General features: G+C 53.5%; 9 protein-coding genes across 9 annotated transcripts; 5 read left to right on the forward strand and 4 right to left on the reverse strand.

Annotated features, from left to right (window-relative positions):
• Positions 1–635: 635 nt before the first annotated feature.
• AB675_1553 (uncharacterized protein) lies at positions 636–2396 on the reverse strand (the record flags this gene model as incomplete). Its single annotated transcript, XM_018141453.1, has 1 exon — positions 636–2396. The coding sequence occupies one exon, from the start codon at positions 2394–2396 to the stop codon at positions 636–638; it is 1761 nt and encodes a 586-aa protein (XP_017997125.1).
• Positions 2397–2977: 581 nt separating this feature from the next.
• AB675_1554 (putative transporter) lies at positions 2978–4969 on the reverse strand (the record flags this gene model as incomplete). Its single annotated transcript, XM_018141454.1, has 8 exons — positions 2978–3272; positions 3296–3603; positions 3700–3980; positions 4031–4180; positions 4232–4445; positions 4539–4617; positions 4665–4683; positions 4774–4969. The coding sequence occupies 8 exons, from the start codon at positions 4967–4969 to the stop codon at positions 2978–2980; spliced, it is 1542 nt and encodes a 513-aa protein (XP_017997146.1).
• Positions 4970–6032: 1063 nt separating this feature from the next.
• AB675_1555 (Extracellular exo-alpha-(1->5)-L-arabinofuranosidase) lies at positions 6033–7082 on the forward strand (the record flags this gene model as incomplete). Its single annotated transcript, XM_018141455.1, has 1 exon — positions 6033–7082. One exon carries the CDS (start codon positions 6033–6035, stop codon positions 7080–7082), a length of 1050 nt encoding a protein of 349 aa, XP_017997217.1.
• Positions 7083–7512: 430 nt separating this feature from the next.
• On the forward strand, positions 7513–10406 carry AB675_1556 (uncharacterized protein; the record flags this gene model as incomplete). Its single annotated transcript, XM_018141456.1, has 3 exons — positions 7513–9480; positions 9617–10050; positions 10121–10406. 3 exons carry the CDS (start codon positions 7513–7515, stop codon positions 10404–10406), a joined length of 2688 nt encoding a protein of 895 aa, XP_017997189.1.
• Positions 10407–11457: 1051 nt separating this feature from the next.
• On the reverse strand, positions 11458–12348 carry AB675_1557 (uncharacterized protein; the record flags this gene model as incomplete). The annotated part of the gene is made up of 1 exon (XM_018141457.1): positions 11458–12348. The coding sequence occupies one exon, from the start codon at positions 12346–12348 to the stop codon at positions 11458–11460; it is 891 nt and encodes a 296-aa protein (XP_017997215.1).
• A 2757-nt stretch (positions 12349–15105) lies between these two features.
• AB675_1559 (Peroxisomal hydratase-dehydrogenase-epimerase) lies at positions 15106–16192 on the forward strand (the record flags this gene model as incomplete). The annotated part of the gene is made up of 4 exons (XM_018141458.1): positions 15106–15228; positions 15276–15324; positions 15381–15801; positions 15853–16192. The coding sequence occupies 4 exons, from the start codon at positions 15106–15108 to the stop codon at positions 16190–16192; spliced, it is 933 nt and encodes a 310-aa protein (XP_017997250.1).
• Positions 16193–17554: 1362 nt separating this feature from the next.
• Positions 17555–19344, forward strand: AB675_1560 (putative quinate permease; the record flags this gene model as incomplete). Its single annotated transcript, XM_018141460.1, has 3 exons — positions 17555–17992; positions 18045–18855; positions 18908–19344. 3 exons carry the CDS (start codon positions 17555–17557, stop codon positions 19342–19344), a joined length of 1686 nt encoding a protein of 561 aa, XP_017997258.1.
• An 854-nt stretch (positions 19345–20198) lies between these two features.
• On the reverse strand, positions 20199–21093 carry AB675_1561 (uncharacterized protein; the record flags this gene model as incomplete). Its single annotated transcript, XM_018141461.1, has 2 exons — positions 20199–20791; positions 20847–21093. The coding sequence occupies 2 exons, from the start codon at positions 21091–21093 to the stop codon at positions 20199–20201; spliced, it is 840 nt and encodes a 279-aa protein (XP_017997237.1).
• Positions 21094–22585: 1492 nt separating this feature from the next.
• AB675_1562 (Alkaline phosphatase D) lies at positions 22586–24706 on the forward strand (the record flags this gene model as incomplete). Its single annotated transcript, XM_018141462.1, has 5 exons — positions 22586–22786; positions 22831–23476; positions 23545–23584; positions 23636–24159; positions 24219–24706. 5 exons carry the CDS (start codon positions 22586–22588, stop codon positions 24704–24706), a joined length of 1899 nt encoding a protein of 632 aa, XP_017997130.1.
• Between the last annotated feature and the right edge of the window lie 73 nt (positions 24707–24779).

Here is a 24779-nt window from a genome sequence, read left to right on the forward strand (position 1 = left end):
TCTGCATGGCGTAGTCCAATCGTTGAGTACTCAGCTCTCAAGAACGGACAGACCGATGCTTGAAGAGCATTGTTTACGACGTCACCTGCCAGACACGCATGTCGCAGGATCGAGCAAATCCTGGCAGGCATCTTTTTGAGCTTCCTCTCCGAGTTTGGCCTCTGGGCGGTGGTGGGGAAGTTGCATCTTGGCATGCAGGAACCAGCTGGCTCGTTTCTCACCTGTCCGCTCAATATCCGTTCGAGCAGCACTTCCCCTACGGACTGTCTGCCCAGGTATGTCGACCGTCTAACAGGTTGCGGTCACTTTCCGAAGCGACACGTTAGAGTACGTGAGGTGTCTGACGATCTCGGAGGCCTTGATAGCATCCTCCAACAGATGTAGCTTAGCAGCCACAAGCGCACGGGAACCTGGCTCCCATGCGCGATACGAATACAGGATATCGTGACTGGAGAAGCCGGAAACAAGCCAGTGACGTGCTTGCAGACTGCTATGTGCAAAGCAATGTCCGAAAGTCAACCCGACGACGTGGGTGCAGCCTTTTATCTGCACACTATAGGCCTCACTTAGTGTTGGACTTTTCGAGTGTCCCTAGGCAGGCACTACAGTATGACCCATCTCTGAAGAGGCTTTCATTACCCGTCAACATAGTGATTCAGTATGACTCGCCAGCGCCCAAAATCGAGGATGGGACCTCGAATTGTGGCGTGCTCGGCGTCTCTATCGAGGAGTGCCTCGAGAAATTCGTCCATGATGCTATCGCGGTATGCGATTTCTGCTAACAGCTGTCGAGTCGCTGTGAATCCCGCGACGCCAAGTATCTTGCAGAGCCTTGGGAATTCCCTCGCTGCCCAGCCGGAGAAGGAGAGACTGCCTCGTGCAGCGAATATGTCGTCGCCCACTGCGCAGAGAAATGTTAACCACAGAAGAGTCTGCGTGAGAGCCATATCTGTTGGTGATGCGTGCGAAGAGCACTTGCGGAGTAACGGTTCTATTGCGGTGAAGGTCCTGCTGAAGTCATAATTGATAGCCATGTCCATCCAGTGGATGTTCATGAAGAGGATGACTACCAATGATGCTGCTGCACGCAAATGATGATATGGTTGTGCGTCCGGGTCACAAGGAATGCTTTCAGACAGATCCATCTCGAGGGCATACTGGGTCATGAGACCACCAGTCGTTGCCGAGCCTCGTCGAGAGGTCCAGAAGACCATTCGACTCCTCGTCTGCTCGTTGCCAGGCAACGTAATAGCATCTTTGCCGTACATGACAGTCTTCGCGGCAGAAAGCAGACGATTAAGCTCCACGCCGAGGACAGTCGCAACGACCACAGGTAGCTGTGACCACTTGAATCTCGCTCTCTGTGCTGCTGGCAATGTGGAGTACCACTTCTGCTGCGCGGGTGGCCCAGGATCATGTTGAGCGGGATCGATATCGGGCTTCGAGAGAAGTGCCATAGCGATCCATACATCGCTGTTCCGCACTACTTCGCGCAAATTACTCTCCAACTGATGATCATGTTGACACAAGCTTCGAATGCCTCGTAGGTGGACCCTTGCAGACTCAAAGTCTCCGGAGTTGAAGTCGAGTGAGATGAGCAGTCTCATGAGAGTCAGAAGGTTTGCTAATGGAAGGGCTTCCTGTAATCGCTGCCTAAGCAGCTCTATAGAGCGCAGCCGATGTGAAAGGGCCTCTCGGCCAGCCCCTGGATCCAGAACATTCTGCGCGTAGTAGCCCGAAGCCAGAATGGCATTCAATTCCGCATCGCTACTGATGGCATGGCTGAGATCGATATGCGAGCCTTTGTCGCCGAGACGGGCTCTGAAAACGCTCTTGGCATCCTCAGGCCAGGCGGCAAACACGAAACAACGAAGCGCAGATTTGAGAGCCTGTGACCGCTCCGGAGTCAACGGTAGCACGCAGGCGCCAAAGGGATCGGAGTTGCCCTTATACCTATGAACCGCCCCCAAAGTGACAGAAGTCGGGCACAGGTCAACAGATCCGTCGCGATTGGCGTATTCGTGCTTGAACACCTGTTTAGTCCCCGGAAGATCTGCATTTTGTGTTTCCCTTTTCTGGCAACTCGTATCTTTGGCACCAATAGTGCGGTCAGGCTCCGAGGCTGCCCTTCCAGGCACATGGTCATTGCCCGATTCCCATCTTACATTTGGCGACTGGAAGGGACTTTGCTTGGGGTCTGGTGGATGGAATTCCGAAAACGTTGTGTGTACCAGATATCGGGGTCGGGTCGCGTCCAACTTCTTCTGCCGTTGCGTCTTAAGCCATTTCCGATGGTTCCTTGACACATGGGACGTGATACTAAAGGGATCTGAGGGCTTCAAATCGACGTCAGTCGAGTCTTTGTTAACCCATAGAAAGACCTTGTCGGTGGCCATCGTCACAGTAGTAATAAGAGGCCTATCCAACAGCGTCAACGGGCGCCGGCAAGCCGTTGCTCACGGCCTCGTGACAAGTCTGAGCATCCGTACCACCATCATTGCAGTCGAAGCGTGAGCTGTCAATCAAAGACACTGCCATCAGTGGCGAGTTCGACATTAGCTCGTAGATCTGGACTCAAGTGTGTGACAGGCTGTGGATGAGCCAGATGCATGACAATTAGGTCTGACGTTGAGGCTGGAGCTATCCCGAATTCTGGAAATCACTCCTGGGCGCCGAGTGGCTCGCTTTAAGCACGACATACCGAGCCGATCCAGTACCTGTACTAGGCATGCAATAAGCTAACCTGTCGCAGAGCATGATGCTCTCAGTAAGTAAGTACATGTAGACCATACTCAAGACAAGATACTGTGGTCAACGCTGTCAGCTACAAAACTATGTAGAAGCAGTGCGCGACAAAGTTGTGACGTTGATGGAGATTGGCGGAAATAAGAGCGCCTGCCCGAAATCCAGGCGGTGGCCTTCCGCGATTGCTCTTCTTCTCCCAGGGATCCCAAGAAACCTCCGCCGACAGCATCGTTTACAAGTGGTACTTGAATAATGGCGACCTGTCCCCCATCTTCTCAAGCTGCGCCTCCGTGTACTTTCTGCGGATCTCATCCTCCGTGAATTTCTCATTCTTCTTGTTGATGCTCCAGAACAGGGTCTCAAGTGTTAGGGCTGACACAATCCCAGCGGCAGCGAACGCCAGACTGCTACCGAAGCCAGTCGGATATTTTGGGCTTTCGCGTTGCAGGAAGATGAATGAGCCAACAATGCCTCCGCAGTTTCCCATACATATCATGAAGCAATGCCCATAGCCCTCTTCGCGGGTCCTGCTAGGTTATTGATTGTCCACGCATTGCATCCTGGAAGGATCGGATAGATGCCAACACAAGCAACGAAGACAGCAAAGTAGCAGAGAGGAATATTGTCGGTGATCTGCTCAGCCTTAGAGAACAGGATCGAGTAGGCGATGATGAGTAGGGCCTGAGAAGCGACAATGAACGGCATTCTCCAGGTAAACCTGTCGGCCAACAGTGAGCTCACTAGCGCGCTGATCGCACCGCAGAAGTAAGGTGGCGCCGTCAAGAGCTGGGCGCGGGACGATGTGTAGCCCATATTCTTGATGATCTGAGGCATGGTGAACTTGAGACCATAGTTGGGCTATTGCGTCTGTCAGAATAAATACATAACGGGGAGAACCAGAATCAAGAGAATGAGGAGTCACCCGTTTGGGGTACTTGGGGAACTTAAACTCACCACAGCGTTGGACATGAAGACGAGTGCCTGCAGGTACAGCTGCCAGTCTGTGAGAACCTGCCAGAGAACACTCCACTGGAATTTGGCTTTGCCACTTTCGTCCAGGACTGGTTTCTTCTGTAACCCGCGAGTGTAGATGTGGGTGAGTTGCAGGAATCGAGCTTCTTCCTCTGTCAGCCACTTGCCAACGGCGAGCGCTGGAGAATCCGGCAAGCAGAACCAACAAAGGCCGGCCATGAGGACTGTCGCGAGACCCTCTATAATGAAGATCCAGCGCCATCCTGATGCTCGTCAGTCATCAAACCTGACTCGCTCAATCAGAGCTGCTCACCTTCATAGCCACCAAGGCCATTCATACGGGCTATGCCAGCCGCCAGAAGACCACTGAATGCTCCAGAACATGCGCTAGCGCAGTAGAATAGACTCATGCGGAATTGCGTCCTGTTAGGAGGATACCACTGTCCCACCAGATAGATCGCGCCTGGTTGTACTAGTCAGCGAGCACTCTTTCTGGGTACAAATTGGGTCCTACCAGGGAAGAATCCGGCCTCGAACAAGCCCAGGAAGAAGCGTGTGGCCACGAGACCACCGAAGTTCTGGACAACACCACTCAAGGTCATGACGACCCCCCAGCAGAAGATCAGGATCGACATATAAACGGAAGGTCTCGTGAATTTCGTCAACAGCATGTTCGAAGGGACTTCGCACAACACATATGGAATGAAGAACACCGCGAGAGCGACGTTCTGTATAGCGATCAGCAGTGTAGTAAAGCCGGGCATTGGAGTTGAATCGATCTGTTCCAAACTCAAACGCCGTATACAGGAGGGTGCACTTACGTAGTCAGTTCCTGTCATATTGAGACTGGCTTCGAGGCCTTCAATCTTCGCATTGCCTATGTTTGCTCTGTCGAGATGGCTGGATACAATCAGCTATCGTCCTAGGGGGTTGTTGTCTTCACATACGATATCAAATATAGCGCAGCTATTGCCCTGTCAGACTAAACATGTATCGAGGCAAACCAGAATCGGTAGACCGATGCTTTGCCCGATCCGGGTCCATTGGTATACGTACCTAGCATTGGACAGAGACGCCAGTCGACCTTGTGGTAGACTCGATCCTGTTTCTTGATGTCCACATCGTAGCTCTGGAGGAATTCCGCATCGTCCTGCGTCAGTCCAGCTCGCATGTGCCGTTCGAGATGCTCTATGCCGGCCCAAGGGGCCTTCTCCATCGCGATGTCATCCATGGATTTCCGCTCGCCAGACATGTTGGGCGTCTAGAAGTTTTGTGAGGCTTGAATGTCGTTTGAAACTGGAAGTCACCGGGGGATTCCAGCGCACACAAGCATACTTATTTAATTCCAGCTGAAGGAAGAACACACGCCCAGGATCCACCACCACCCGATCTTCTCCAATCTGACCGAAGGTCATGCCTCGGGCTCGAGACTTTGCTAAAGCTGCAATAGTTGCATTGCCGTTGACTTCGCTTCCAAGGACAGGCTCTCCGCGAAAGATCTCCAAGGACTGTCAATCGATGGCGGAGGCTTGCCAAGAAACCCCGGACTGGGTCATCGAACACTCAAGTGCTGATGATAGTCAATATTCCTTACCTTTCTTGGTGAAGCAGTACCTTGGCGAGCTTCGCAAAGTCTTCGAAGACGCACAGGCCAGCCAACCGGATCAGGCTCATTCTGGGCAATGGCTATGCCGCCGGCGTAACCGGCGATGTTCCGGGGTGAATGTGTTGAGGTCTTGCGGATGCGGTTGCTTTGAGATCGAGTCTCCTATAAAACAGACCGACTTATGTTGGCCACAGAGCCTGTACACCGGCACAAGATTGACGAACAAACAGAACTATGTGGCTCATTGCATCTAAGCTGCCTGTGTTCAGATTAGTCTTCGATTCACAGTGGCCATGGCGGTGACAGCTCGAGGTGTCGAGCCTAAGTCCAAGTGATCCATCCCCTCGCATCGAGTGGGGTTTCAGAAGTTTGTCAACCTCGGAAGTAAACAGCCAAGCAGTGTATACTCCCAGTGCATAATGACCGGCGGAATGCCGTAGTCTCTGGACCGAGTCAACATTGTCCAGGAGATGATTTTGGGATGAGATGTAGATGAAATCGAGATGCAGCACGGCCACAAACCAAGTGAACATCGAAGTGAATATCTATGTATAATTGGAACTGGTCAGCTGAAATAAGTTGCCACTCCATGGTTGCATGTTCAGGCTCTCCACAGTGCCTTGAGTGCCTGGATACGCTGAACATTATGGCGCACAACCACCATTGCTTTCTGCGTGAATCAACATAATGTTGCCAAACTCAACGCAACATGTCCAACAGGCCAATCTGCGATCAAGACACGCCAGATCCCTGGATCATCGCGGCCAACAATCGCTTCTACTTGACCTTTACGTGCGGGAATAGAGTCGAGGTCTGGTCGTCGAACAGCTTGGACGACTTCCGACAAGCGGAAAAATCTACAGTATGGCAGCCCGAACATGGAGCGCCATGGTCAGAGGACGTCTGGGCGCCTGAAATCCACCTCATCGACGGAACGTGGTACATCTACTTTTGCGCCGCACAACCCGGCAGAGGCAATGCCAGTCATCGGACGTTGATATTGCGGTCATCCAACCCTGATCCATTGGATCGAGAGGGATGGCACTTTCTTGGACCGATGAAAGGCATCCCTGATCACTGGAATATTGATGCCACTGTATTTAGCCTGCGACCGCATGAGCTGTTTGTCTGCTACAGTGGCTGGCCACTGGGCGACCATTCAGACACGCAGCAGGACCTATTTCTCATGAGGCTTGCTTCACCCATTGAGGCAATTCCATATACCTTGACCTGTATATCCCGCGCAAGTTTGCCTTGGGAACGACCAGAGCAAGGGCGCCGCGGCGTGAACGAAGGCCCGACATGGCTGTCTGTACCGGGATTTCAAGGCATTGTATATTCGGCAAACGGGTCTTGGTGCTGCGACTACCAGATGGGTCTCGTCGCACTGACTGGATCTGACCCGTGCAGCGAAGCCTCGTGGCAGAAGCGACACCATCCACTGTTGGCATGCGACAAGAGAATGGGCGGTCCATTTGGCCCAGGACATGCGAGTTTCGTACTTTCGCCTTCTAATGATGGCCGTCTGTTTTGCATCTACCATGGAACAGAACGTGAAGACGAGGGGTGGGCAAATCGAAAAGCGCGTGTCCTCGAGTTGTCGCCCAACAGCTTTTGGGCGAAGGCACCGACGATCTGCTGCGCTACCGGACTGCCGTTGCAACGAAGTGGCGAAGACTGGCCCCTGAGAGGACAGGAGAACAAGCACCAGCCAGAAGCTCGTGGTATCAAAGACTGGTTGAGAAAGAAGTTGAGATAGTGCACAATTCTTCGAGGTTTCAAGGGGTTCCTTCCAAGTTTCTCGGGTTTCGGTTCCGGCGCGATAGGGCTAGAATCTGCCTATGCCCTCTCAGGAAGGTCGCCGGAATGCCTAGATTTCTGACCAAGACATCTCCGTGTCCAATTTCCTTGTCCTTCATATCACCAATCGTCGGCTGGCTTATCAGCACGCTGCCGACTTCAAGGCAGCTCGCTGTCCACATAGTCTGCGAATAACATTGGAACAATCGCCTTGACTCTTCAACACCATGTCTGCGCAATCTCAACCGCATGATCGTCAAGAATCGCAGCAAGGAGGACTTTGCGGCATCCCCCGAAGCATTTGAAATATAAAGCAACATGCCAGCTATTGTAGGTAGTAGACCTGAGCCAAGCAGTCCCGGTGAGTCGTGTACCACCATTCATTCGTTATGAAGTCGTTCGCTACAATTGCGCGAGTATGCGCCATCCTCTTCACTGCCTCGTCTGTTTCCCAGACCATCCCAGAAATCAACAGTGACCGATTCATCTCACCCTACAACGGTCGTAGTGTCGCGAATGTCTCTGGTGTGGTCACAGCTCGTAACGCCGATGGCTTCTGGGTTCGATCAACCACGCCGGACAATGACCGCTCAACATCGGACTCGATATACGTGTTCAGTCGGAACTCTAGTGTGACTGTGGGCAATGCTGTGTCGTTCAGTGGCCGCTACACGGAGTATCGCTCGTCTAATTACGTTCCCTTGAACGAGATCACAAACCCGACTAACATCCGGGTCATCGGCAACTCGACTGCTGTGACACCATTGGTGATCGGGGCAGGAAATTTGCTGCCGCCAACAGGGCAGTTCTCTGCTCTAGATGACGGCGATATCTTTGGATTACCCAACAATCGCAGTCTTGTAACAGTAGCAAATCCGACTCTCGAGCCGGCTGAATATGGCATGGACTTCATGGAATCGCTGCTAGGCGAGCTTGTTACCATCAAGTCGCCTGTCGCTGTGGCAAAGCCCAACAATTTCGGCGACACGTGGGTGGTCGGAAGTTGGCCTAAGACAGGCTCGAACGATCGCGGTGGCTTGACCATGACCGATGGTGATGCCAATCCTGAAGCCATCCTGATTGGTACACCTCTGGACGGAAGCAGTAATCCGGACGGAACCAAGCTAGGTGACAGTCTGGAGGACATCACTGGAGTCGTGTATCAAGCATTCGGGTTCTACCGAGTCTTGCCAACGACGGCCATTCAGGTCATTGGATCTCAGGAACCAGCACTGCCAGATCCCATCGGCTATAGCTCTACCGGCCGATGCTCCGCCATTACACTTGGCCAGTACAATGTCGAAAACCTTTCACCGTCGTCAGCTCACCTGCCGGCCATCGCCGCCCATATCGTGGATTACCTCAAAACGCCAGACGTCGTGTTTCTGCAAGAAATCCAAGACGACTCAGGCGAGACCAACAACGGCATCGTTTCTGCCAATGAGACTCTGACCACACTCTCTGCCGCTATCAGCGCCCTGTCCCCATCCACAAGCTACGCCTTCACGGAAATTGTTCCTGTCAACAACGCCGACGGAGGTGCTCCAGGCGGGAACATTCGCGTCGCGTACCTCTACAACCCCTCCATCGTCGCTCTACATAAGCCCAACCCAGGCTCATCCACCGAGGCCTGCGCCTACAACGGCACACTGAACCTCAACCCCTGCCGCATCGCACCTCTGGACCCAGCATGGACTGCAAGCCGCAAACCCCTCGTCGCGCAGTGGGATATCCTCGACGGGAGCAACAGCACTTTCTACACGGTGAACGTGCATTTCGCATCCAAGGGTGGGTCATCGTCCCTCCATGGCGATCCCCGTCCCCCCGTGAACGGTGGTGTGGAGAATCGCCTGGCGCAGGCGAATCTCACCGCCAGCTTCATCGCAGAGATCCTTGCCGAGGATTCTGAAGCTAGCATCATCACGGCGGGTGACTTCAATGAGTTTGCTTTCGTGGAGCCGCTCACGCAATTTGTTGAGATCTCAGGTTTGGACGATATCGAGGATGTGCTTGGAGTTGAGGAGACGGAGAGGTATAGTTACCTGTTTGATATGAACTGCCAGGAGCTGGATCATATGTACATCAGTCCGAAGGTTGCCAGAGGGAAGAAGGAACTTGCGTATGAGCATGTGCATGTGAATACATGGGTTAGCAGGGACGACCAGATTAGCGACCATGACCCGGCAGTAGCGAGATTGAACTTGTGTAGGCCAAAGGCAGGTCCGGGAGGACCAGTGAGACCACCGCCAGCTGGTGGTCCGGGAGGCCCTGTGAGACCGCCAGGCGGTGGTGCTGGTGGTCCAATAAAGCCACCTGGTAGTCCGCCGAAACCAGGACCGGGTCCGGGACGGCCTGATGTCGGTAGGCCACGTGGTCGAGGTAGACCTTGATCTGCAAGCAACACACGGGTCGATTATTTGATGGCTGCAAAAGTCCACGGCCTATCACACAGGCGTCTTCTCGACCTCAGCATGGCCTGACATCTCCAAACAGCGCCAAGAGACAGCACAACGGCTTTCTTACGCGGTTTCTGCGGAATTCATAGCAATAACTCACTCTGCAACCCTCATCGCGTTCGATTATTACCTCCCGAATGTCCCAAAGCACTTGAACGCGTACGATCGAGACCAGCTTCCCACCAACATGATTAACAACCTTCAACTCCACTACTTGTCGCGTCTCGAGTACGCCAACGAGCTCGCTCAGCAAGGAAAACTCCAGGAATGCTTGAACATTTGCTTCTACCTTCGAGGCAGACCTGATGCCACGCTGTACACCAGGGCTGTGATCAATCTTACCCTTCCCAGAGTCTGCCCGATCGAAGACCACGCCGATAAGCTCAAATATCCGCACGAAGCCTTGAAGTTGGCCGAAGAGCTTCAAACTGCAGAGCGGACCGGAGAAGACGTCATGTGGAAGCGTGACTTGTCGGTACGTTGAAGCGGCTGGGTCATTCGCGCATTCTTCTGACGATTGTTTACCTCTAGGACCTAGCAGGAGAAGCGCGAAGATGTCCACGGGTATCGAAACCATCGAGGAAGAAGTACAGAGCTGCCGCGATGCTCAGAACAGTGGATCGTCCGGCTGGCACAAGCAGGGAGTGGTTAAGAAGTCAGCAGCTGAGCGCGGTTGGTCGTTTGGCTGGCACAAGCAGGGAATGGTCAAGAAGAAAGCAGTTGAGCGCGCTAAAGATCGCATGGACCGAGACAACGTACGATGCAAGCTAGTGGCCGAGGGAGAGGGAGAGATGTCTGATAGCAGCGAAGGGTCGTTCGTGCTCTGAGAGAGCCGTTGACTGAATCCTGCGCCTGTAGGGCTTCCGCATAGCTGTCTAGTGACGCTACGTATGGAGCAAACAGTCGACGTGACCCGGCAACGGAGCTGGTTCGGTACTGCCGTCGAAGTCAACACATGGCGCGGCCGAGGTTGAAGACAAGGACAGCGTCGACAAGCAAGCTAGACCAGAGCCTACATACCTACAATCATGTCCTCCCTCATCGGCAATCTTTTAGGCGAATAGACCTAATTCATCACTCATTACTATCATTTCAGTGAAGGTGTGAAGAGGATACGTAGTTCGGTGTCAAGATTTCTAGATCTGGCACTGTGGGCTAGCCGGGGCCACAACCAAGGGTGCGATTGGCCCACCTACATGTATGGGGCGTCGTGGACCGATCGAAAGACGAAATCCCACGCTCGCTACGCCTCGAGCAAGTCATACTTTAGATATTTGGGTGCTCTTGATCGAGCTCCAAATCAGCACACAAAAACTGCTTCGGGCGTACGTCTTCCTGAAAACCTCTTTAGTAGCTCCCTTCTAACGTGTGCAACAGGCATGGTCTAGTGGTATGATTTTCGCTTTGCAAGACTGACTCGGGTGTCTCACCTGTTGATCGGTTCGAGTCTGTGAAAGGTCCTGGGTTCAAGTGAGCATCATCAGTCATCATTGGCTATACGTTGACTAACATTCTCGAAGTCCCCAGTACGTCCAACGTATATGAGTTAAATGCTCATCTTGCAAGTTGCTTTTTGCTCTTTTTTTTCCTGGGAGGGAACTTGTCGAGGGGCAAAGTTCGAGGGCGAGCTTGTGGGGCTCGAGTCCCGTTCGATCGAATGACGCAGCCCTCGGCGTACTATGCTACTACCCAGAAACAGTCACGAGATCATAGCACTATCCCTTCACAAGAATCGAACCAGTATCGATCCAGCGAGCGAATCTTGCGTGAGGCATCCTCGAGCGAACGTGGGAAGCTTGGGGCCTTGCGCCGCTGCGAGTCGGATGTATATAAAAACCTCACGGTAGCTCTCAGTAGATGTCGGTTTCACCACCATGCCTACCGGACCAAGATCTTCAGGCACTGCCAACCCACCGCCAACACTCCGACAATGAGGCCAATGTTCACCAACGACTTCTTCAAGCCACCCAATATCAACACCTCGAACCCCGCCTCCAGCGTTTTCGCATCGTTCAGATGCGGGAACGGCACATCATCAGGCGGTATATCCTTCCCAAGAAACTCACATAACGGCTTCCATCCGCTGCCAAGCTTGTAATTGAGCAAACGCTCTGGCGGCACCGTCGCACGTATATCCGCATAGTGCCTGCGATACGTCGCCCTAGCATTCGCCTTATCCTTACCCATCAGCTTCGCGACTGTGCTCTCGCTCTGCGGCACTCCCATCCAGTTACTCGTCCATGCGAGCCCGCAATTCAAAATCCTGCCTGTCCGCCCAGGATCGGTGAAGCGCAGCACATATCTTCCCACCGGGTTGAGAACTCCCTCAAGCAGAACCTGGATGCTGTTCAACCATTTCGCCTCATCGCGCTCCACGAGCACGACTTTGGCTTCGGGGTATGCCTCCACAAGCTCGCGCCAGAACAGGATTGAGGGCACATCTGTGGTTGCAGAGACATGGCCGAGGAGCTGGTCGAAGTCGCGTCTGGTGAACGCTGTGCGATTCGTTGAAGGGTTGTACTTGGCGTCCATTGCTTCCAGCCACATGTCGGCGTCTCGTGAATTGACAACGATGCTGGCGAAGTGGTAGGATGGCATGCCGAGGATCTTGAAGGCGCTCGCCATCGACAGTGTGCCTGTCCGTGGTGCGCCGAGGGAGAGCACCTCCATGGGGACTTGGCGTGTGCATGTGCGGCGGTCGATGTTCTGGTCCGGGTCCAGGAGGATGGACCAGTCTCCTAGAGCTTCGCGGGTCTTCTGTGAGGGCATTGTTGCTGTATGTTATTTGTGGTCGAGGCAGCTTTAGTCATGCAGCTCATGCTGGAGTTGAAGGAGGTCTGGCGCGTTCCTAAATATTCCTGCCTCGTACCTTGGCGCTCTGTATATCTTGTTTGGCTCTTAGCGCGGGCAGGATGCCTTGCTCGCTAGGCGGACTTAAGGCGTAGTAGTTTCCATATGTCGTATTCTGGCCCCATGAGTGGCGAGCTGGACGCCTGTGGCAAGGTTAGCTCCGCGACGTGAGGGACGCTGCTTGAGAGGAGATGCGAGGGAAGGTCGAGAAGATTTTCCTCATTGGAAAGACTTTTTCGGCTTGTCGACACCATTTGGCTACGCGCATTAGTTCAGAACAGGAGGGCTGTGGCTGGGTTGGATCAGTCCTCGGCATCGAAACTGTGTACCACGATGACGTTGTGCGAAGGAAGCTGCAAAGCATACTGTAGATACGCGGGTCAAAAAGGACATTGCATCTTTTGTGGTGTACAAGGAGCCAGGTTTGCAGCGTAAGTGCTTGTCGGTCGCACGATGGCTCATCGCGTTCATGGCATCATATAAGCTATGCTCATTCGGGTGAAAAGGGCTACGTCTTTTTGAGAGCCTCGATGATGGCATAGAGCCATGAATGAGGAGCGAAGCATGCAATTGGCAAGATGAGAGAAGGAACGCAAAGCAGTCGATATTGAGCATTAATGAAAAGACAGAGCAACCGTCTGACTGAAGTCGAGCACGCCAAGGATTTTCAAACAGTCGCGCCGGGACATCGATTCAGCCCTTGGAAAATTTCTCGCTGCCCGTATGCTCGCCTAAGTACACCCTGAATTCTGGCTACCGAATGCATTGCTATCACCCACAAGAATTATCTCGGTAGAATGACAATCAACACTTAAACCCATGTCGGCTGAAGTCCGGGCAAACTTTTGTGACACTGTTTGGTGGATTTTCGAACATTTCACTCGTGCTGTTTAGGACGCAAAACCCGAGCAGACCGATCACGTTTACACAGGTCCTCCTCCTTTGAGTGCTGGAAGAGACCGATCGCAGCCCAGCATGAACGGCGCAAAGCACACAGTGGCCGAAATGGCCGGCATGACCACCGAAGAGCGCATGTCTGGCATGGAGCACTCAGAAGTTCGATACTTCACCAGCTACGACCACCATGGCATTCACGAGGAGATGCTGAAGGATGAAGTGCGGACCCGATCATACCGGGACTCAATATACCAGAACAAGCACCTCTTCAAGGACAAGGTAGTCCTGGACGTTGGCTGCGGTACTGGAATTCTGAGCATGTAGGTGCGAGCAAGCCACCGCACGTGCTCTGCTGATCAATCTTTCAGGTTCGCCGCAAGGGCTGGTGCGAAACACGTCATCGGAGTCGATATGTCGAGCATCATCAACAAAGCCAAAGAGATCGTCGAGCGCAACGGGCTCACGAGCAAGGTCACGTTATTGCAGGGCAAGATGGAGGAAGTGGAGCTGCCACAGCATGTCATACCAGACGGCAAAGTCGACATCATCATCTCAGAGTGGATGGGCTATTTCCTGCTCTATGAGTCTATGCTCGATACTGTGCTATATGCACGAGACCGCTACCTGCGCGAAGGCGGCAAGATTTTCCCAGATCGAGCGACAATTTACATGGCTGCGATCGAGGATGGCGAGTACAAGGATGACAAGATTGGCTGTGAGTGAGATACACATGGTCCGAGGATGTATGCTAACAAGACCAGTCTGGGATAATGTCTATGGATTCGACTACTCACCCATGAAGGAGAGCGCGCTAAGCGAACCTCTTGTCGACACCGTCGAGATGAAAGCCCTTGTGACGGATCCTTGCCCAGTGTTCGTCATTGATCTAAACACAGTGACCACCAAGGATTTGGCATTCTCAGAAGGTTTCCAGCTGCGATGTCAGCGGAATGACTTCATTCATGCCATGATTGCGTGGTTCGATATCGACTTCACGGCTTGCCACAAGCCTATTAGGTTCTCAACAGGCCCTCATACCAAATACACTCACTGGAAACAGACCGTCTTCTACCTGCGGGAGGTGCTCACCGTTGAAGAAGGCGAGACCGTTCGTGGTTTCCTGTCGAATAAGCCAAATGATAAGAACAAGCGCGACCTCGACATCAAGATTGATTATGAGCTGGAGACCGGCGACTCGACCAGGTATGCGTCTGGTTCGTGCGAATACAAAATGTGAGTTGTCCATACTGCAGAATTCGAACACAGTCTCTAACCCACGCAGGTGTTGATTATCGCACTCTTGCGAAGCCAAGGCTTCACTCATTTGCAATAGCATTTTCTGGCGTTGGACAACACCTCGCATGCATCGAGCCACACATCTCACTTACGGCGCAGCAAGCCATTTGACGATTACGACCCGAGATGATGATACAGACGTTACGATATCGCTCCTCGTCCAAAACCTGATAGATACCCCGGACGAGTTGAAGCTGATCTTGCTAATGGTGTTATTCACGGACGTCAGCAAAAAGCAGAGTACTAGCGACGAGGAATGTTGCTCTTCCCGTCACTGAAAGAGCAAGTCTCTTCGATGTCCACGAAGGGAAGAGTTCTGATTAGATATCTCAGGCGGGCTGTCTCCATTCAGGAACAACCGAGGCTTCTCGGTCCCCGCATGGTGTCAAACTCACATTGAATACCAGTTCGCGATGTGCTCTTCTCTTCGTCCCTATCCCAGCTCACTGTCAAGTGTTGCCTTGTGAATAAAATATATACATAATGTCTGGACCAGGCGCCGGCTTCGAGTACCCGCCCGTCGAGGTGTCGTGGCTCAAGCGAGATGTCTTGCTTTTCGCTGTCTCGATCGGCTGCACGTCAGCCGACGAGCTACACTTCGTCTACGTATGGCTGGCCTGTTAAGATACGGCAGCAATGTTGACACAGCACAGGAGCTCAGCCCAAAATTCGCAGTCTTCCCAACATACCCTATCCTTCTCCGTACGGCTTTCCGTCCCACCTCAAACGCTTAGAGCCCAGACTGACCGCCGATCTAGCATTCAAGAAAACATCTCAAGAAGTAATCGACTTCTACGCCGCCCAAGCCGCCATCCCTATCCCCGGCGTGCCCAAATTCGACTCCCGCCGCGTGCTCGATGGCCAACGCCTCATGCAATTCCTCAAGCCACTCCCGCCTACGTCCGAGGGCCGCAAATTCGAGCTGCGCTCAAAAGTACTGGGCGTCTACGACAAGGGTAAGCCCGGCACCGTGGTTGAGACAGAGCAAACGATCGTTGATAAGGAGACCGGTGAGGTCTACACAAGAGCAGTCGGCAGCGGGTTCTTTGTCGGACAGGGCGGTTGGGGTGGGCCGAAGGGTCCTGCGACGGAGAACTTCCCACCACCGAAGGGTAGGGAATCGTCGCCGGACGCTGTGGCGGAGCATCAGTGGACTGAGGATAGTGCGCATTTGTACCGGTGAGTAGAACAATCGCGGGCTCGCGCGGATGCGAGCTAACGGAGGTACAGATTGAATGGCGACTACAACCCGCTCCACGCCGATCCCGAGCCAGGCAAGAAGATGGGCTTCGGCGGCGCCATCATGCACGGTCTAGCATCCTGGAACGTATCCGCTCACCTACTGCTGAAGCATCTGGGGGGCAGCGAGGCCGGAAACATCAAGGAGTTCCAGGCCAGATTTGCGGCGCCCGTAAAGCCGGGTGACAAGGTCGTGGTGGAGATGTGGAAGACGGGCAATGTCAAGGATGGGTGGGAGGAGGTCAGGTTCCAGACTAAGGTCGGCAGCAAGGTGGTGTTGAGCAACGGCAGGGCACTGATGAAGGTAGTGGGTGTCAAGAGCAAATTGTAGGCGGAAGTTGTCCGGTCGGCTCTCATGAAGCTGCCGGTGCTTTGCAGACCGTGACTGGAGTTAGTGCTATCGGAACATGGCCGAGCCTGTAGCCCCTGGTATATATACACATATGATATGACTCAAAAGCATGAACACGTCTACCACGACATTGGAGTCTCATTGTTACTCCTTCTCATGATGGCCGTAATGGCTTCATTTGACCTATGGTTCGCACCTGCCTCGGCTCATCCCTAAAGCTTCAGTCGCTTACCTACAGATCTGGGCGCCCAGTGATGCCCAGAACCAAAGCTTTTGACAAGCAATTCTGGGCTGTCAGCCTTGGAATTGACCTTTTCGCTGAAACACGTTTTGACAACAGCACCATCACCACCATCGTGGAGGAGATCTAGATGTCAAGAGCATTCGAGTTTCGTACTTTCGTGGCGAGCACCTACGCTGGAGTCAAGCCTTGTCGGCCGCGACATTACGATAACCAGAACAGAATTCGAGCTCAGCCACCATGAACGCCGTGCGTGCATGTCTAGGGTTGAATCTTTCTCCGACAGATGGCAAAGATAGGTAAGCAAGAAACTCCGTGGTTGCATGAACTCTGTGCGAACCAATTCCATCTGGACCGTCTGAACGGGAAATTCTCGTGGCCGGCCTTCACCCATCAATCAGATCTGGAAGGAAATCTTTGGTCCTGGTGGGTGGAAATGTCTTAGGCGGTTCTGTCCATGCTGCTGCCGCCAATGACGGATTCCATCCCGCCTACAACTTACGATTCCAGTTCTCAACACCTCCACCTAACTGCCAGGTTCCTTGGAGACCCCATGCTGTCCCACGAAAGGTTTTGCCTTGCCCAACCTTAACGTTACAATGCCTTCTAGCCTCCATCCCATCTCCGGCAGCCACGCCGTCTATCACCGTCGCTCATGCCAGCTTGCGGCGTACCCGATTCGCCGACCCCATACCATCGACCGTCACCCTCGCAGTAGCCTCATCAATTTACGAGAACAGTGTCTTGGCCTCTGCTTCCATTCGCTCCCCGCCCGCGTTTGCCAAGCAGAAGCGGCCATAGAGCGGTGCATCACCTCTTGTTTTCGCGGAGGAAATAGGGTGCCCGACGTGCAGCAGCCACCGACCATGGAGTTCACACGCCGACCGACGCCTCGCGACACGAGGGGCACTGCTACCACGTTACGCAGGCCAAGATATATAAGAGATGTCCTTGTGACCACCCTCGCTTGGGATTCTTAACTCGCCAGTCTCAAGCAGACCAAGAAGAGCTTGTGTGTTGCTTACCACTCCAAGCACTCAAGCCTCAGACCTTTTACCAACATCTTTTTTCAAGCAACTCATACTTCGACACCCGCCAATATGGGTGGAGGTCCAAAGAAGCCCGTCAACATCTTCAAGATGCAGCTTGGTGACGATCCTCGAGAAGTCATCAACTGGAAGCTATGGTTCGCCGTCTTCTCCTTCGGCATTATGGGCGCTGCCCGTGGCATCGACGAGGGTCTCATTTCCGGCACATTCAACAGCACGAACTTCAAACATCTGCTCGGTTTCGACGAACTGGACGATGTTGCTCTGGCTAATGTCAAGGGTAACGTCAGTGCTATGGTGCAGATCGGGTCTGTTGGTGGTGCGCTGCTGGCGTTCTTGACCGCAGATCGACTTGGTCGCTTGTGGGCCACGCGGGTGCTTTGCTCTCTGTGGGTCTTGGGTATTGCGATCTTCATGGCGAACAATGGCAATCTGGGCGCTGTCTATGCTGGTCGCTTCATCGCTGGTCTCGGCATCGGACAAACAACTGTAAGCAATATTTGGGAATACTCTCACGAGACAATGCTAACGAGATCCGCAGGTCGTCGCTCCCGTCTACATCAGCGAGATTGCACCAAAATCTGTTCGAGGCCTGGCAACATGCGTCTTTGCTGGCTCAGTCTACATTGGTATCATGTTAGCCTACTTCGCCAGCTGGGGCTCTTCTCTCCACATCGACAAGAAGACTCAAACCTCCTGGCTCGTTCCCACCTCAATCCATCTTATGTTCGCCGGCATCATCTTTGTCCTATCATTCTTTAACAAGGAATCTCCCCGCTATCTAATCAAGAAGGGCAAAATGGAGCACGCCATCCAGAATCTCACTCGTATTCGCGGTCTCCCTGAGACTGATCCATACATCGTGCACGAGATTCACGAGATCAAGCGTTCGCTCGCTGAAGAGCAGGAAGCCACTATGGGCCAGGGCTTCGGCGGCCTGCTCCGCGAGATGTTCCTCCAACCCAACAACTTTTACCGCATCTACCTCGGTCTCGGCTCCCAGCTCCTTTCGCAATGGTCCGGCGCGCAATCCATCACCATCTACGCTCCCGACATGTTCGCTTTGCTCGGCACAAAGGGTCAGAACGAGAAGCTGTTCGCTACTGCCATCTTCGGTGTCGTCAAGTTCGTCGCCTCGATCATGTGCGCCCTCTTCCTGGTTGACGTTATTGGCCGCAAGCGATCTCTCTCAATCGGCATCATTCTACAGGCTATCTCGATGGCCTACGTCGCTGCTTTCCTCACCGCGGTTCCCAACATTGACGAGGACACCGAGTTCACACCAGCACAAAAGCACGCCTCCACAGGCGCAATCGTCATGATCTACATCTCGGGCTTCGGCTGGGCTATGGGTATGTGCCTCCTCCACTTAATCTGACTTCATCAGTGCTAACATTCAACCAGGGTGGAACTCAATTCAATACCTCCTCAATGCCGAGATCTACCCGCTCCGCATCCGCGCCATCTCTTCGTCAATGGTCATGTGCTTCCACTTCGTCAACCAGTACGGCAACTCCCGCGCCGTGCCGCAAATGCTGCTCCCAACCTCAGATGGCGGTCTCTCCCCAGCAGGCACATTCTGGCTCTTTACGGCGATCACCCTGATGGGTCTCTTCTGGGCATGGTGGTTCATCCCAGAGACAGCCGGCTTGAGCTTGGAGCAGATGGACTACTTGTTCACATTGAAGTGGTGGAAGATTGGCGTGTGGGGAAGGAAGCAGGCTGAGATCACGGTTGCGGATGAGGACGACAGGTATAACAGTGGCAAGGTTGGTGGTTTGGGGGAGAAGGGCGAAGAGGTCGAGACTGTGGGTGAGGTTGGTGCTGAGAAGAGGGTGTGAACACTCAACAAGAAGGCGATGGTATAAGTCGTCGTCAGAGTACTTGAGTACATTGTTGCAAATGCTCATCTAGCAATATCTATCTGTATCAGCGCAATTTCCTGGCAGATTGCGCAACTCTCGGGATTTACTTGATTTCGTCTGTCTGAGTGCCTTTTACAAATGTACCTCTGCACACCTCTGCGTGCACCCCAAAACTCAGAACTTGGCGATTTTGTGGCGGTCACAACCACCCGATCTTGATAAACCCTGGGACTTCCTGATTGGAAAGGGTACATGCCTCTTTTGATCTCGGTTTAGGTGCTGTGATGCTCCCCATTTGCTTCCATAATCCTGCTGCGTCAAGTGCACGACTGCTGCTGCTTCACTCTCCGATACCCTCTAAGAGTCTTTCTCTGTGGATTTTCCGAGAAGCATTGCTTCTACCCTCTTCGGAGCCCTTACCCTGGATCTCTTTCCCCTGCTCTGTTCACGAGGCCGGCGAAACTTTTCCGGCACTCTCCCTCCTTTGACTCCAGCTTTCCTCGTGGACATGATCCCATGTGCGTCGTGGGGTGAACACCGAGTCTGTGTCAGTTGACTCCAGTTCAGTACGTCAGAAGCGTCGTATGTCCGGCGGTTGGCCGCCGGCGTGACCTTTATGTTCGGGACCTCGACCTGGCCCTCCGCCATACGCTCAGGCTGCCCTGAACGATCCATTGGTGGGACGTGTGCGTTCTCGAAGAGCGGGTCCTGAGAGTTTGATGGATGTCTGGCTGAAGTAGGTTGGCTTCTTGAAACGAACATTCGGCCTACGGCGATCTCGCAGACTGGCTTCACGACCAGATATCGTAAAGTCGATGGATGTCAATATTTTAGCCTGCCATCTCAAACCTCCGTTCCTCCAGATTCCCAGTAGACAGCTCCTGCCTCGGCTTAGCAGCCGGCAGTTCCTGTCGAGGATAGTCGGTGCCAACTTCAGCACCGGGGTTCTTCTCGTAGGGCGGAGCGGGACTAGCCACTGGTGAGGTGCCAGGCGACGTCTGGGGGACCTGAAAGAATCCATCCAAGCCGGTGTGCTCTTTCCGAGACGCAGACATGCGTCTTCGTGTGTACCAGAACAGGAGACCTGCGAGTAGAGCGACGCCAGCACCGACTGCGATGCCTGCGATGGCGCCCGTGCCGAGGGATGAGCTGTTGTTTGATGGAGCGGCAGTCGGTGATGTACTGGGTGTAGCAGTGGCTGTTGCCGACGACGTTGTTGTGGAGGATGAGGTAGCGATCGTGGAGGACGACGTGGATGCTGTCAAAGAGCTGGAATATGCCGCTAACAAGGCCTCGGGCTCCGCTGCGTTGAAGGTGTTGTCGGTGGGAGTGCTGCATGTTGCGCGTCCGTCTGCACCTACACCGCAGCAGTGCCACAGTTCATCGCTGGAGCGATAGACCACGTCTGAGCGAGCGAATTGGGCTGCCACATTTTAGTCCAAGGTTCGTGCGGTGATCCAAGGTTGTAAAACACATACTGCACATGTCCTTGCACGCGTCTGTATCGGCGTATGTCTCGCTGGAGCACCCGGCCATGTAGAACTGGCTCTGGCCTCCATCTGTGTTTAACTCTGGCGTGTAGCATATTCCACTTCCAAGGCATTGCGAATCTGTACCGCAGCATTCGACCACATCGTTGTTGTTCGCTGGCTCGGCACACGGGACCAGCCCGAGGCCTGTCCAGTTGCCAATGTTGCCATCCTGTTTTCGCCAGCAGGTCGTCATCTTTGTGAAGATCTGCTCTCTCGCATCGCAGGCGTATGCACAGGAGGGAGAAGTTGTCTGATTGACATTGAAACCAAGCAGAAAGAACTTGCCTTAGAAAGCGAGTCGCGCTAAGTGGCCCTACCTTGGCATCTATACGATCAGTCCATCAGCCCGTTTAGTGGCCCCTTGCCATCTGCGCCTTGCACGGGCTCTATATACGCCGACATGTATGGCGCCTGTCTGAAACAGAGCTGAAATAGAGACGGCTCGCGCTGTCCAGAAAAGGGGCCAGCTGCTGTCATTTTGCAAATAGCTCGTCGAAGCTTTCCACTAGGGAACGATCGCCAAGACCAGAAGAGCTGCAAGCTCTGGAGCCTCGTCATAGCAGAGATGCGGCCCCCCAAGCGAGTGAGCTCCGTAAACAAGGCGTGCTGCAACTTGTCGACTCAAATATACAATCCCGACTTCGGTTTCCCGAGAGATGTCCGCTTCTGGTGTCGGCCATCGGGCTGGAGGTAGGCTGTGGCAAGCCTTGGTATGCCGTGGACGGTCAGATTCGTGATAAAAATACCACAGTATGCCTCGCGATGACCCTAGGGCTCCGCTCACTGCGAGATTGCTGAGCTTCGTCCCACCGGCTCGTCGAGATGCATCTCTGTGTCTTCGAAAACGTCACTATCCGTGGATGTGCTCAAGTCCTGTATCAGCCGCTATGTCGAAATGCGAATGATTTTCAGGCGCGGTGAGTGCCGCGGTCCCATGAGTCGACTTCGATAGCAACATGGTTGACAGAAGCACGCGTGAACACGCGCGATGAGCCACAAGACTTTTACCCCGGGTCAATCACCCGCAGCTTTTATCACCTCAAAGGCGAGCATGCCCAGTCCGAGCTCGGAATCAACGTGTGTGATCGGCCGACGCAGAAGCCGAGGAGCTCACCATGACATACTTTATCCGGCATGCGTGAGTCAACCCACTCAAGGCTTGCATGGCAGGCACGGTGAATGTGTTGTCCGGCAAAGCAGTCGAGGAAAGCGCGACCTTCTCCGGTGTCATCAATTCCGCATCCCATCCCGTGCCAAGGGACCAAGACTCGCTAAGGCGTGGGGAAACAAGCTCGACAAGACTTCGCTCGTCTTCCGAGCCAACACTTTTCGTCTTACACAACACGGGGGCTGCAGCATCACCAGGATGGTCATCGCGTGCTGCAGTCCGTAGTAGAGATTGGATGAGCCGACAGTCTGGTTCTCGCCAAGAGCTTCTGACCTTCCCACTGCGGCAAGATCATGTTGCTGCTTGAAAGCGCTCCAGTGGCACTGCCAGTACGCAAAGACCGCTGACCTATCACGAGCCATGCATAACTTTGGCGAACACACTACGAGGAACCATGCGACTGAAATGCTGTGATACATGACGCTCTGGCGATTGACAGTGGTATAAAGCAGTGAGACCAGTCGTCTATTCAGGTAGGTCACCTCAAGCCCATGCCGTTGAAGCAGACCGAACCAAAATGCAGGTTTCGTGTACTTTTGCTCTGTTGGTGACCAGTGCTCTTGCTAGCTACAGTGGCAACTTGAACTACCGCAGCCCTTCGTCCGAGCATCCTGCTCTGGGCCTTGACCTAGTCGAGATCACAAGACGAAACTTGGCAAAGCGAGATGTTACCGACTGGGATCCGGCCAGCTTGAACTTTACACATAGTGTGGCATCTGTGAGCAGCTTGAAGGACGCACGAAGTTCTTACTGACCAACAAGGGCGATCCGTACTCGGACTCGGTTATCCTATGGACCCGTATTGCGCCGTCCTTGACCAGTGACAAGTCCAACATTACTGTTGAAGGCAATGTCCCATTCTACAGCCATGAGACCGAGCATTACATCCAGACTTCGTCCAATCCCATCTGTCTAGACTGGAAGATCGCCACAGATCCCGCCTTGACTGCTGTCGTCAACGCTGGAAAGGCTTACACGACCTCGGACATCGATTATACCACGAAGGTGGAGGCCACTGGTCTAGCTCCGTTCACGACGTACTACTACCAATTCACCGTCTGCGGCACGAGCAACTTGTCCCCTGTCGGCCGCACTAAGACTGCCCCGGCGGAGGACGACGCCTCAACTCCCTTCGGTATTGCTGTCTTCAGCTGCAGCAACTTTCCCAATGGGTACTTTTCAGCTTACGGCAACGCTGCTCGCAAGGATGATGTCGACTACATGGTGCATCTCGGAGACTATATCTATGAATACAAGATGGGCGAGCTTGGCACCGATCCACGCGCCGCAAACCCTGAGAAGGAGATCACGAGTCTTTATGACTATCGTACTAGACTCGCACAGTATAAATCTGATCCCGATCTAAGTCTCGCGCATTCGCAGTTTCCCTGGATCCCGGTGTGGGATGGTATGTTGCTCCCCACCGCCCTACTGGCGGAATGACGAGCGTGGGCTCCATTATTTACCAGAATACAGACCACGAGCTTGCCAATAACGGCTACAGAGATGGCTTCAGGTAAGTCACAGTTCGTCTAACGTTGCTGGAGACGCTGATCGCATCAAATAGCGGTATGAACAACACCGAAGCTTCCTTCATCAAGCTCGGTCTCTCTGTAGACCAGCGTAAGATGAATGCCGTACGCGCCTACTTCGAGTACCAGCCTATCCGACAGGTAGCCATGGACGACAATCTCAGAATCTGGAGAAACTTCAAGCTCGGCAAGCTGGTCGATCTAGTCATGCTGGATACCCGCAACTATGACAGATCTATCACCACCCTAGGTAACGGCGGATACAACGAGAAATACATCTACGACATCAGCAACGACGCTGGCCGGAGTCTTATGGGCAGCCGGCAGGAGAACTGGTTCTATAGCACCTTGATCGAATCGAAGAACAGGGGCGCAGTATGGCGCATCTTGGGATCTCAGATCGTCTTCTCGCGCATCAATCAAACCAGCAACTATGGCAGCAATCTTATACCATACAATGGCGACCAGTGGGATGGGTATATGGCTAACCGCAATCGCACATACCAGACTCTTTACGATTTCGAGATTGGCAACAACATCTTCATCGCTGGTGACAGCCGTAAGTGACCTCAGTATTTGTATCTGCTAGCTCTGGTGACCACTGACACCGAGTCTCAGATGCGAACTGGGTTTCAGACCTAGTATGGTTCGACCACAGCACATACGATCCGGTCACAGGTGCAGGCGCGGTTGGCGTCGAATTTGGTGGCACAGCCGTGTCCTCTTCCGGCTACGGCGACAACATCACGCAAGGTAACACTGTGGCAGAAGGCCTCATCACTGACAACCCAGAGCTCCAATGGACCGAAGGCTATTTCCGTGGCTACTTCGAGATGCACGTCACTGCTGCCCAACTAGACGCGCGGTTCTTCGGCGTGCCAACCGTAGCGGAGCGGACCAGTCTGGAGCTGAGCATGGCAAACTTCACAGTCATCGCGGGTGAAAACAGATTGTCGAGACCTCTCAGTGGTGGGCAAGTGGAGAATGGATTCTTGAGGGGTGGCGAGGTAGTAGGCACGAATTTGACGCGGGATACTAGCACGGGCGAGTGGGCCGTGAGGGAGTTTGAGAAGATGTATATCGAGTACGAGAGTGCCGACCATTGAGTTGTGGAAATGCAATGGGACTTGGGGTGGAATGCGTAATCAGTGTGTCCATGCACAAGAAATATACTGCTAA

The sequence above is a fragment of the Cyphellophora attinorum genome, assembly GCF_001299255.1.
Source record: "Cyphellophora attinorum strain CBS 131958 chromosome Unknown Contig25, whole genome shotgun sequence".
Taxonomy (NCBI): Eukaryota; Fungi; Ascomycota; class Eurotiomycetes; order Chaetothyriales; family Cyphellophoraceae; genus Cyphellophora; species Cyphellophora attinorum.